Source organism: Gobius niger, assembly GCF_951799975.1.
Source record: "Gobius niger genome assembly, chromosome: 22".
Taxonomy (NCBI): domain Eukaryota; kingdom Metazoa; phylum Chordata; class Actinopteri; order Gobiiformes; family Gobiidae; genus Gobius; species Gobius niger.
The window spans coordinates 12,328,518-12,341,204 of record NC_136873.1 but is presented as its reverse complement, the minus strand read 5'-3'; the positions used below and the strand labels follow the sequence as shown (position 1 = coordinate 12,341,204).

Below are 12,687 nucleotides of genomic sequence, written 5' to 3'. Positions count from 1 at the left end.
GAATTGTTGAAATCAAAATAAGTTGGTTCTCCTCATATTTATCTGGGCGTAGCTTTAGTGTTACAGCAAACCCAATAAGGTCTGAATCTGTTGTTGTGTGGAGTCCCTCAAGGTTGCATTTTGGGTCCCGTCTTATTTTTGCTGTATTTGATCGAAATCTAAAATAACAAATGGCAATGTCTGTAGTGCCTCTGAGGACCCCCAGGGGGAACCAGTGAAATACACTGGTTTAACCCCTTAACTCCCACCGGAACCGAGCACATTTTCACCAGCTTTACCCCAATTCAAAAGCTTTTGGAAAAAAGGTGTGAAAATAGCAACAAAACTGAAACGAAAACAAGGATGAAAATGGGAAAAAAGTGAGAAAAAATGGACAAAAAAGTGACAAAAAAAGGACAAACAATTTAACCAAAAAATGACAAAAATTGACAAAAAATTGACAAAAACGTGAGAAAAATTTAGAAAAAATTGACAAAAAATGTACCAAAAAAATGAGAAAAATTGAGAAAAATTTGACAAAAAAGTGAGAAAAAATTTACGAAAAATTGAGGAAAAATTGACAAAAAAGTGACAAAAATGGACAAAAAATGGACAAAAAAGTGAGAAAAATTTGACGAAAAACTGAAAAAAAATGGACGAAAAAGTGAAAAAAATTTGCAAAAAAATGACAAAAAAAATGACAAAAAAAGGGAGAAAAATTTGACGAAAAATTGAGAAAAAATGGACAAAAAAGTGACAAGAATTTTACAAAAAATGCGAATAATTTGACGAAAATGAGATGACTGCCCAACAAAAAAAGTGATTTTAGTTTTGTAGGTCTTAGCTTTCAAATGAGGCGTTACACTGGGTTACATTTGGGTAAAGCTGAACTGGAGAAAAAGCTCTCGGTTCAGGCGGGAGTTAAGAGGTTAAGGGCCCTTGCGTGTTCAGCAGGTCTCACAAAGCTGCTAAAACCAGGCCATTTGCTTTTTTTCCCATTTTTCCCAGCGTGCCCCACTTAGTTTAGATCAATGGTTCTCAAACTGTGGTACACATAGCATTGATTTCTGCTCATTTTTGTTTATTTCACAGGGTTAAAACTAAAAAGTTGATCTCCACTGTGTCTAATACTGCACATCTTTTTAATTTAACTCACGTAAACGTTTTTCAAAGTCTAATTCTGAGCTTGAAAATAAAGCAGTTTTCGGAGGAAGTTGAAGGATCCGGGCATTTGTTTGTAAAGTCCTTTCGCTGAATTTTGGGAAACTTCGTGATTGACCTGCAGAGAAATCAGAAGTGGCAGAGATCAGAGGCGTTTGTGGACAAATAAAAATCAAACACAGATTCATTTGAGTCGAAAAGTCAGTTTAGCAGAAAATGGCTTCTTCAAAGAGCCTGAGGAAAGCGATACTTTCAAATGAGCAGCGTTTGAATGAAGTGAAACCGTACCATCATCAACATTGTGACCAGGTCGTCAGTGGCGGCGTTTTCAGACAGAACTTGGTCCAGCGTTTCCACGTACCAGGAGCCGAGCCGAGGGTCCCTCCACGAGACGTAGCCTGAAACCACATCGCTCATGTGACAAAGGTGGGGAATGAGACAGGGCCAGACCGGAACGGACTGTTCACACAAAATATACCCTCTCTACTCATAGCCATTTTTTTGTCACATTTTTTTCATTTTTTCGTCTTTTTTTTATCACATTTTTTAAATTGTTTTGTCAATTTTTTGTATTTTTTTAGTCAAATTTTGACTTTTTTTTGTCATTTTTTGTCCATTTTTTGGCAATTTTTTTGTCAATTTTTTTGTCAATTTTTTTGTCAATTTTTGTCAATTTTTTGGTCACATTTTTTTGATTTTTTTGTCTTTTTTTATCACTTTTTTGTCATTTTTTAATCACATTTTTGTAATTTTTTTGTAATTTTGTGTAAATTTTTTGTATTTTTTTTTGTCAAATTTTGTCATATTTTGTCAATTTTTTTGTCACATTTTTTTTTATTTTTTCGTCTTTTTTATCACATTTTTGTCATTTTTTTGTCATTTTTTGTCCATTTTTTGTCCATTTTTTTGTCCATTTTTTTTGTCAATTTTTTGGTCAAATTTTGTCCATTTTTTGGTCAATTTTTTTTAATTTTTTCGTCATTTTTTGTCAATTTTTTTGTCAATTTTTTGTCAATTTTTTGTCAATTTTTTTTGTCAATTTTTTGTCAAATTTTGTACATTTTTTGGTCACATTTTTTTTGATTTTTTCGTCTTTTTTATCACATTTTTGTCATTTTTTTTTGTCAAATTTTGTCCATTTTTTGGTCACATTTTGTTTGATTTTTTCGTCTTTTTTATCACATTTTTGTCATTTTTTGTCATTTTTTGGTCATTTTTTAAATCATTTTTTGTCCAATTTTTTGTCACATTTTTGTCATTTTTTGTCATATTTTGGTCAAATTTTGTCATATTTTTTCGTATATTTTTTTATCACATTTTTGTCATATTTTTGTCACTTTTTTGTCACATTTCCATCGGCTACAAAGCAGCAGACAGGTATTTGAAGCATAAATGAGCCCAATGCAGGAGAGAGTCTTGTTTTTGTGCTGTAGTATCGTATTATTAGTCAAAGTTGAATCTGTCACAGGCACAGATTTGGCATCACTTCTCTCATGTCTAGACTCAGTGAAATACTATAATACTGTCTATATTCCAGTATTGTAAATAGGAAGGAAGTAGTAGTAGTAATATTCTTCTTCTTTTTTTTTAATAAGATGTGACACAGATGAACAGATAAAACTACATCCGTCGTGTTTTGGAGTTTGCTCGGTTTGTCACACGCATGTTGGGGGAGGAGTCAGGAGTGGGCGGAGCTCGTACCCGGGAAGGTGGAGTAGGACACGAGGATGTCGCTGGGCGTGGGCAGCGTGGCGCGGGCGTCCGGCTCGTCGGACGTGCTGAGGGAGTCGCTGCTGGACGACATGGGGATGGCGTCGGTCTCGTCGTCCTCCCCGCCACACGGGGGCGCCACCTCGTCCTCCGGAGACACCTCGAAACCCATGTCCTTCTCACCTGAGCGTTTCACAGAGAAGAAAACACAGTCACACAAAAACAAACACTTTCCTGAACAGATGGTGGAATGACTTGGTTTAACCTCTTAACTCCCGCCTGAACGGATCCCATTTTCTCCAGTTTGGCTTTACCCCAATCAAAAAGCTTCTTGGGAACAAAGCACCAAAATAGCCACAAAAAATTAGAAGAAAACAAGGATGTAAACGCAACAAACGTGACACAAATTCAACAAAAAAGTGACAAAAATTCAACAAAAAAGTGACAAAAATTCAACAAAAATGTGACAAAAATTCAACAAAAAAGTGACAAAAATTCACCAAAAAAGTGACAAAAATTCAACAAAAAAGTGACAAAAATTCACCAAAAAAGTGACAAAAATTCACCAAAAAAGTGACAAAAATTCACCAAAAAGTGACAAAAATTCACCAGAAAAGTGACAAAAATTCACCAAAAATGTGACAAAAATTCAACAAAAATGTGACAAAAATTCAACAAAAATGTGACAAATATTCAACAAAAAAGTGACAAAAATTCACCAAAAAAGTGACAAAAATTCACCAAAAAAGTGACAAAAATTCACCACAAAAGTGACAAAAATTCACCAAAAAAGTGACAAAAATTCACCAAAATGTGACAAAAATTCAACAAAATGTGACAAAAATTCAACAAAAATGTGACAAAAATTCAACAAAAAAGTGACAAAAATTCACCAAAAAAGTGACAAAAATTCACCAAAAAAGTGACAAAAATTCACCAAAATGTGACAAAAATTCAACAAAATGTGACAAAAATTCACCAAAAAAGTGACAAAAATTCACCAAAAAAGTGACAAAAATTCACCAAAAAAGTGACAAAAATTCACCAAAATGTGACAAAAATTCACCAAAATGTGACAAAAATTCAACAAAAATGTGACAAAAATTCAACAAAAAAGTGACAAAAATTCACCAAAAATGTGACAAAAATTCAACAAAATGTGACAAAAATTCAACAAAAATGTGACAAAAATTCACCAAAAATGTGACAAAAATTCAACCAAAAAGTGACAAATATTCAACAAAAATGTGACAAAAATTCACCAAAATGTGACAAAAATGTGACAAAAATGTGACAAAAATGTGACAAAAATTCAACAAAAAATTGACAAAAATTTGACAAAAAAATGACAAAAATGTGACAAAAATTCAACAAAAATGTCACAAAAATTCAACAAAAATGTGACAAATATTCAACAAAAATGTCACAAAAATTCAACCACAAAATGACCAAAATTCAACAAAAAATGACAAAAATTCAACAAAAAAGTGACAAAAATTCAACAAAAAAGTGACAAAAATTCAACAAAAATGTGACAAAAATTCAACCAAAAAATGACAAAAATTCAACAAAAATGTGACAAAAATTCAACAAAAATGTGACAAAAATGTGACAAAAATGTGACAAAAATGTGACAAAAATTCAACAAAAAAGTGACAAAAATTCAACAAAAATTCAACAAAAAAGTGACAAAAATTCAACAAAAAAGTGACAAAAATTCAACAAAAATGTGACAAAAATTCAACCAAAAAATGACAAAAATTCAACAAAAATGTGACAAAAATTCAACAAAAATGTGACAAAAATGTGACAAAAATGTGACAAAAATGTGACAAAAATTCAACAAAAATGTGACAAAAACTCAACAAAAATGTGACAAAAATTCAACAAAAAGTGACAAAAATTCAACAAAAAATGACAAAAATTCAACAAAAATGTGACAAAAATTCAACAAAATGTGAAAAAATTCAACCAAAAAATGACAAAAATTCAACAAAAAATGACCAAAATTCAACAAAAAATGACAAAAATTCAACAAAAATGTGACAAAAATTCAACAAAAATGTGATAAAATTTCAACAAAAAGAAAGAAAAGAAAACATACAAAAGGTGACACAACACAGCAAACAAAGCGAGGAAAAAGATCCGTTTTGTGGGTCTCAGCTTTCAAATGAGGTGTTACACAGGCCTATATAACAGCCAAAGAGGACAGAATGCATTTGGTTCAGGCGGGTGGTAAGAGGTTAAGGATTGTTGCAGCAACACTCTGGATAACGAGGAAATGAGGCCCTATGTCAAACATCCTGAAACATCCCTTTAAGTTTCTATTTGAAGGCCAGTTTGTGCAGAGCGTACCTCCCCCGCAGGCCTGGATGAAGAAGAGTTTGGGTTTGCCCTGCAGCGAGGGGCAGTGCCGTCCGTTCAGGTAGTTGGTGATTTGTTGAACCGGGACAACCAGACCGTCCACTCCGTACACGGCTCCGGGGAAGCGATTGTGACTCACCTGAGAACACGTGAAAACAGTTAGTTAGAGGCTATTTGCTCGTGAAAGATGTTTTTTGAAACCCCTTAACTCCGGCCTGAACCGAGCACATTTTCTCCAGTTTGGCTTCACCCCAGTCCAAAAGCTGCAGGAAAAAAGCTGTGAAAATAGCGACAGAACTGAGACGAAAACAATGATGGAAATGTGACAAAAAAGTGGCAAAAAATTGACGAAAAAATTACATAAATGTGACAAAATGTGACGAAAAAATGACAAAAATATGACAAAAATGTGATAAAAATTTGACAAAAAAATTGCACAAATGTAACAAAAAATGACCAAAAAAATGACAAAAATGTGATAAAAAAGACAAAAAAATGAAACAAAATGTGACAAAAATATGACAAAATTTGACAAAAAAAATGAAAAAAAATTGACAAAAAATATTTTTTTTCTCTTTTAAATGTGATCAAAAAAAGCAGAAAAAATGACAAATATGTGACAGAAAATGACAAAAATCTGACAAAATTTGACAAAAAAAATTGACAAACAATTGACAAAAAATGACAAAAAATGACAGAAATGTGATAAAAAAAGATGAAAAAATGTGACAAAAATATGACAAAATTTAAGAAAATTACAAAAAATTGACAAAAAAAAAAAAAAATGAAAAAAATGTGATAAAAAATGTGATAAATAAAGACGAAAACATGAAAAAAATGTGATAAAAAAAAGACGAAAAAATGAAAAAAATGTGATAAAAAAAAGACAAAAAAATGAAAAAATGTGACCAAAAAAATGACAAAAAAATGACAAAATGTGACAAAAAAAAAGACAAAAAAATGACAAAATTTGACAAAATTTGACCAAAAAATTACAAAAAAAAGACAAAAAATGTGATAAAAAATGACGAAAAAATTACAAAAATGTGATAAAAAAAAGACAAAAAAATATGACAAAAAAATTGAAAAAAAAAAAAAGACAAAAAAATGAAAGAATTTGACCAAATAAATTACAAAAAATAGACAAAAAATTACAAAAAAACGACCAAAAAAATTACAAAGAATGTGATTAAAAAATGACGAAAAAATTACAAAAAAGTTACAAAACTGAGTTGAATACCCAACAAAAATATTATGGAAAAAACATCTGATGACTTCTCGGTTCAGGCGGGAGTTAAGAGGTTACTAGAAGTAAAAGTCCTCACCTCAGTCCCGTGGGAGAGAATGATGACCACGCAGCAGTCGAACGGAGAGTGGTCTTTGTTTGACAAAGCCGAGAGCTCATGTCTGATTTGCTGAAACAGAAAACAGTCACCTTAGTTTTTTTTCATCTATCTCTATATGTCTCCTCCTTCATGCTTTTCCCTTTTCCCCTCCTGTTACCACCAGATATCGATACTTTGATGACGTCATGCATATTAATGAGGCAGCAGTGCTCCACTGTTTTCACAGTCAATATAGGCCAATATTGATCAAGAATTCAGTCAGTCCAGCAGGGGGCAGCACTGCAGTTTTAAGCTTTTGAACCAAACACTGTCACACAAAAAATTACTTTTAACTTCTTACCACCCGCCTGAACCGAATGCATTCTGTCCTCTTTGGCCATTATATAGGCCTGTGTAACACCTCATTTGAAAGCTAAGACCCACAAAACTGATCTTTTTCCTCGCGTTGTTGCTGTGTTGTGTCACCTTTAGTATGTTTCTTTTTTCTTTCTTTTTTTTCCATTTTTGTCACATTTTTGTTGAGTTTTTGTCACATTTTTGTTGAATTTTTGTCACTTTTTTGTTGAGTTTTTGTCACTTTTTTGTTGAATTTTTGTCACTTTTTTGTTGAATTTTTGTCACATTTTTGTTGAATTTTTGTCACTTTTTTGTTCAATTTTTGTCACATTTTGTTGAATTTTTGTCACATTTTGGTTGAATTTTTGTCACTTTTTGTTGAATTTTTGTCACTTTTTTGTTGAATTTTTGTCACTTTTTTGTTGAATTTTTGTCACTTTTTTGTTGAATTTTTGTCACATTTTTGTTCAATTTTTGTCACATTTTTGTTGAATTTTTGTCACATTTTTGTTCAATTTTTGTCTTATTTTTGTTGAGTTTTTGTCACTTTTTGGTTGAATTTTTGTCACATTTTTGTTGAATTTTTGTCACATTTTTGTCACAATTTTGTTGCGTTTACATCCTTGTTTTCTTCTCATTTTTTGTGGCTGTTTTGGTGCTTTTTCCCCAAGAATCTTTTTGATTAGGGTAAAGCCAAACTGGAGAAAATGGGATCCGTTCAGGTGGGAGTTAAGAGGTTAATAAGAGTTTTTATATTTATAAATAAGATTAATTTGGGGTTGATTTATTCCTTTTTAAATAGGACTGTGGTTTCCTGTTATTTAAATGTAAATGAAGTCACTGACTGATCTGTAGACCCATTTTCAGTGTGTTAGTCATTTATAAAAGTGGCACAAAAATGTAAATGATAGATAAATGATGCTTAAACGGGGAAAGACGGAGCTGTTTCTTCACCCACTCGCTGTTTCAGATTCGTCTTGACTTCCACGATGAACTTCAGCTCCTTGAACCTGCGCTCCAGGCGCTCGCAGTCGACGTCGGAGCCCGAGCGGTTGTTGAGTTCGCTGCCGGGGTCAAACTCCACGTTGTTTATGATCAGGCAGTGTCCACAGGGAGCGGCGTCCATTTTGTAACTCTGTTTTACACAAGTGCAGAGACGGGAAAGACGTGAACAGTGGCTTCAGGAAGTATTTAAAACCCTCTATTTATCCCTGTGTTGTTACGTCTCGAGCTCCATATGAAGACACACAACACAAACAGAACAAAACAATGAGAGAACATCAATAACTGAATCCTATAAAGAAGGAAGAGAGACAGTTTTTTTTGGACTGTGGACTTTCGTGGAGCAGAGTCAGCGATGTCTTTAGCGAGAAACGTGCGGCTTTGGAGTTCAGCGGTGGAGAGGGAGGTGAGCGGCTTCACTCACGCCGAGTTCATAACAAGTGCACGTGTTGTTTCCCCGTCCACTCCCGTCCACTTTCAAGGGGCAATATCAGGGGTGGCTAACTCGTCAGAGACCAAGAGCCTCAAGGACCAAGAGCTTCACAGGGTCAACCTTGATCCTGTGAAGAGCCACAAAGGCACCGACCATTTGCGTGATCCCGGGGCGGTAGTTTATTGTGATTAAATAGAATGTGACTGTTATATTTAATCACAATAAACTATAACTTTATGCCTGGCCTTTTTTTTTCAATAATTGTATTAGATGTATTGGTTTTACTCCTAACCAAGATTGAAATAAATACATATTAAATAAACTGACATTTTATTCTGTTCTGACTGGGACAGAATTAGATTTTTTTTTTTTTTTTAATGCTGGGGTGTGTTTGTATGTGGGGCCCTGCCCACTGAGCCCCCTCCTCTGATTCGCCCCTGGCCTGAGCGCTCAGTGCAGCTCGGTTCTGACTGGACTGTGCAGAGAGAACGCACTCTCGGCTGCACAAAGTTCATAAACTTTAATCAGGAGCCTCTGGAGGACGTCTGAGGTTCTGTTTTAAGTTGTATTTGTTACAGTTTCTGTCATGTGCTTCATAAGAGCTCCGCTTTTTTCCATTTCCTAATTTTGATCTTTTTCTGTGAATATGAGGCCAAATTACATCAAATAAAGAGTAGCTGATCAGAAATCTGAAAAGCACAGAAGCTGATCCCAGAGCCACGATCTGCCTGCCTGTTGTTTAACCGACATCCTGCTTTGAGTGAAGCTGCTGCACGGGCTCCTTTTACGCCGCCTCGAAAACGAGGGTGATCCGGGCTCTCATTCATGTGTGTAGAGATGGAAACAGGGTCTGTAGGAGTATGGTTGGATTTTTGGTCAAGATTCTTAAAGTCTGTTTTACAGTTTATGGGAAATATGTACCACTACTCTTGTAAAGAGCAGCATTGTATTATCCAGTCATGCAAAGAGCCGCACTCTGATTGGCCAAGAGCCGCATGCGGCTCAAGAGCCGTGTGTTCGCCACCCTTGGGCTATATCATGCAAAATCGACTTTTTGGAGCTTTAAACCATCTTGTACTATTGCTATTTCCTAGCCTGGTTTTACCACACCCTCGTACTTACTTCATTTCTGGATCTTCACAATTGAGCTCCGTAATCAGGTGGGAGGAGTGAACTCCTTTGAAACCATTGGATCTGATTTTCGCCAACATTGACTCTATCATGACTCTATCATAAATCTTCCAAGGCTTCAATTTTAGTTTCTGGATATTTGGGAGCCGAGGACGGATTGAAGAGCTTCCATTACTTTTGTACTTTTTCAGAGCGGAACGGAAGTGAAGAACAAACTTCAGGATTTGTTTAATGGGGTTAAAGAAGTCCCCATCAAAGTAAACGTAAAGTGTGTTTTGTCGTGAGCAGAAGTCGTACCTGAAGGCTGTCTCGCCGAACTCTCTGTGGTCTCGGCTTTAGGAAGTCCCCGTCAGGAGCTGAACAAGGAAGTGAGATTAGTCTCTATTTTGCAAAAGTCGACGTTGTTCCAATGTGCACACACTTACATGGGGTTGGGGTGGTGGTGATGGGCTTCTGTATTGGAGTAATGGGTGTGATTATCTTCTGTTTATCCACGTCCAATGGAGACACTGCAAAAACAAGTCATTCTATCAACGCTCAGAGCTTGATAAATGTGCCAGGGCATAACGTGGGCCTGTTGTGAAGCAGGAGCTGAAAGGCGTGAACTGACCTATGGGCAGAGGCTGGACCACGGGCCGGGGCACAGGGGGGTCAGACGGCTGCAGCGGCCCCAGTGGAGCTCCCTCCTGCAGGGCTAGGACCAGAGAGAGGTGTCCCGTCTCCCGCAGAATCTCCACAAACAGAGGGAAGGCTCTGCTCCCGCGAGTCTCGATGTCCCGCACCAACTCTCGCGCCTGGTCCCGTCGTGTTCCCGCGCTCTGATGTAAACATCCAGGAAGAGAGTGAACTTTTGATGCAGAGAATATGTCAGCAGTGAAGATATTAATCATCAACGGCAACATTACTGGACTTATATGGCTGAAATCCCCGTCTACACGACCGTCAATATTCCAAAAATTCTAATATTAAGAGTTTAACGTCAGCGCAAAAGCTAATCAGCTATGTAGCAATTCGTGACCATAAAATGTTTCATTTCAATCCAAAAAGAAGGCATAATGTTGAAGAAAAGGCAAAGGTACAAGGCTGTGAAGTCATTCACTTCCTGACTATAGAAACTCCGTATCCCAAGAACCATTGCGACATCGCGCCCGCTGGTCAAGGCAACCTCACGTTATCCGATTTTTTTCCATCATTTTTTTGTTTGGTATTCAACTCATTTCAACTCAATCATTTTTTATTTTTATTTTTTTGTCAAATTTTAATCATATTTTTGTTTTGTTTTTTGTCAAATTTTTATCACATTTTTGTCACATTTGTGTATTTTTTTTGTCATATTTTTTCACATTTTTTGTAATTTTTTCGTCCATTTTTTAATCAATTTTTTGTCATATTTTGTCACATTTTTGTCATTTTTTGTCACATTTTTATTAAATTTTTGTCAAATTTTTGTCATTTTTTTGTCACATTTTTATTACATTTTTGTCACATTTGTGTATTTTTTTTGTCATATTTTTTCACATTTTTTGTAATTTTTTCGTCCATTTTTTAATCAAATTTTTGTCAATTTTTTGTCATATTTTGTCACATTTTTGTCACATTTTTTGTCACATTTTTATTACATCTTTGTCAAATTTTTGTCATTTTTTGTCACATTTTTATTACATTTTTGTCACATTTTTGTATTTTTTTTGTCACATTTTTCTCATTTTTTCATCCATTCTTTGTCAATTTCTTGTGACATTTTTGTGACATTTTTGCCACTTTTTCATCCATTTTTCGTCACTTTTTGTCAATGTTTTCTCACTTTTTTGTCACATTTCCATCATTGTTTTCGTCTCAGTTTTGTTGCTATTTTCTCACCTTTTTTCCAGAAGCTTTTGGACTGGGGTAAAGCCAAACTGGAGAAAATGTGCTCGGTTCAGGTGGGAGTTAAGGGGTTAAACTCCACAAATAAATCAAATCACAAAAATCTGTTAATCTCATTACCTTAATCTCGTCTATCATGTCATGTGTGAAGATCCTCTTCTCCAAAAGCAGGTCGTAGAGACTCGACGGGTCCAGTTCTTTGACGAGGTTCGTTCTGTTTCTTTGAAGGATCTGTTTGTGCCTTTCCTCCATTCCCCCGCTTTAAAACACCACTAAATAAAAAATACAAGACAGCGACGAGCGACTATGAACTTGGTTTATCCTTAAAACCTTTCCCAAAAAAGAAAATGATTCATTCTATGTCAGAAATGAAGACAGCTTTCTGTTTTGCTTATCGCCCCCGTGCGCGTTACGAGTCTCACTTCCGTGTTTACATCACCGCGGGCTGTGATTGGTCCGCTCAGCGCGGCGCGTTGGATTTGCTCACCCGCGCACTCCGACTGCGTTGTTTACAGCGCATTTGACACAGTTTGACACAAGTTTTAATAAAATATGGTTCACACAATTATATTTAAGATTTTGCTAAACATTGTACAACAGCTTTCTTTAGTTTCGACCATTTTTGTGATGTTTACAGTTTCACTTCCTTATTGGACACCGACAGGAAGTGATAGATAAGACTAATTTCCCATATATGGTCATATTTGAAGCAGTCAGAGGGAAAACAAAGAAGAGAGGGGGAAAAAAATATCCCATTCCTCCACCATTACTTTAACAAATGCTGAATTATTAATATGTTTTTCTACTAAACAAAGAGACAAAGACATGGAGAGGAGCAAAGTGGTTCATCAGCAAAAAAAACAGATAATGCTAATTAAGAAGCTAACATTAGCTTCATGCCACATTAGCCAATGATTGCAGTTTTCCCCTTCTGCAGAACAATTTGCTGCATCTCTGGAATCGCCCATATATGGTCATGCTTGAAAACAGTTGAGGGGGAACAATTTTGAGAAAAATCTAAACTTTCTCTAATTATTCAAAAACTACTTTAACAAATGCTGAATTATAAATACATAAAAAAAAACTGAGAATGCTAATGCCAACGCTAGCCACGTTATCCTTCTGAATAAGTCATATTTTCAAAAGCATTAAAACCTGTCATGTGCGCTTTAACCTCTTAACCCCCACCTGAACCGAGCACATTTTCTCCAGTTTGGCTTTGCCCAAATCTAAAAGCTTCATGAAAAGGCTAGCGACAAAAATGAGCCGAAAACGAGGATGAAAATGTGAAAAAAGTGATGAAAATATAACACAAAAAATACAAAAATGTGATTAAAAAAAATACAAAAATGTGATAAA

At 35.2% G+C, this 12,687-nt stretch overlaps 1 protein-coding gene across 1 annotated transcript; it reads right to left on the bottom strand.

Moving 5' to 3' along the window:
- Window positions 1-1,118: 1,118 nt before the first annotated feature.
- On the bottom strand, window positions 1,119-11,738 carry casp9 (caspase 9, apoptosis-related cysteine peptidase). Its single transcript, XM_079581062.1, has 10 exons — window positions 11,449-11,738; window positions 10,073-10,280; window positions 9,888-9,971; window positions 9,760-9,818; window positions 7,855-8,031; window positions 6,540-6,629; window positions 5,206-5,353; window positions 2,842-3,033; window positions 1,429-1,538; window positions 1,119-1,258 (listed from the first exon to the last, which is right to left on the bottom strand). Exons 1-10 carry the CDS (start codon window positions 11,578-11,580, stop codon window positions 1,154-1,156), a joined length of 1,305 nt encoding a protein of 434 aa, XP_079437188.1. The 5' UTR covers window positions 11,581-11,738; the 3' UTR covers window positions 1,119-1,153.
- Window positions 11,739-12,687: the final 949 nt, after the last annotated feature.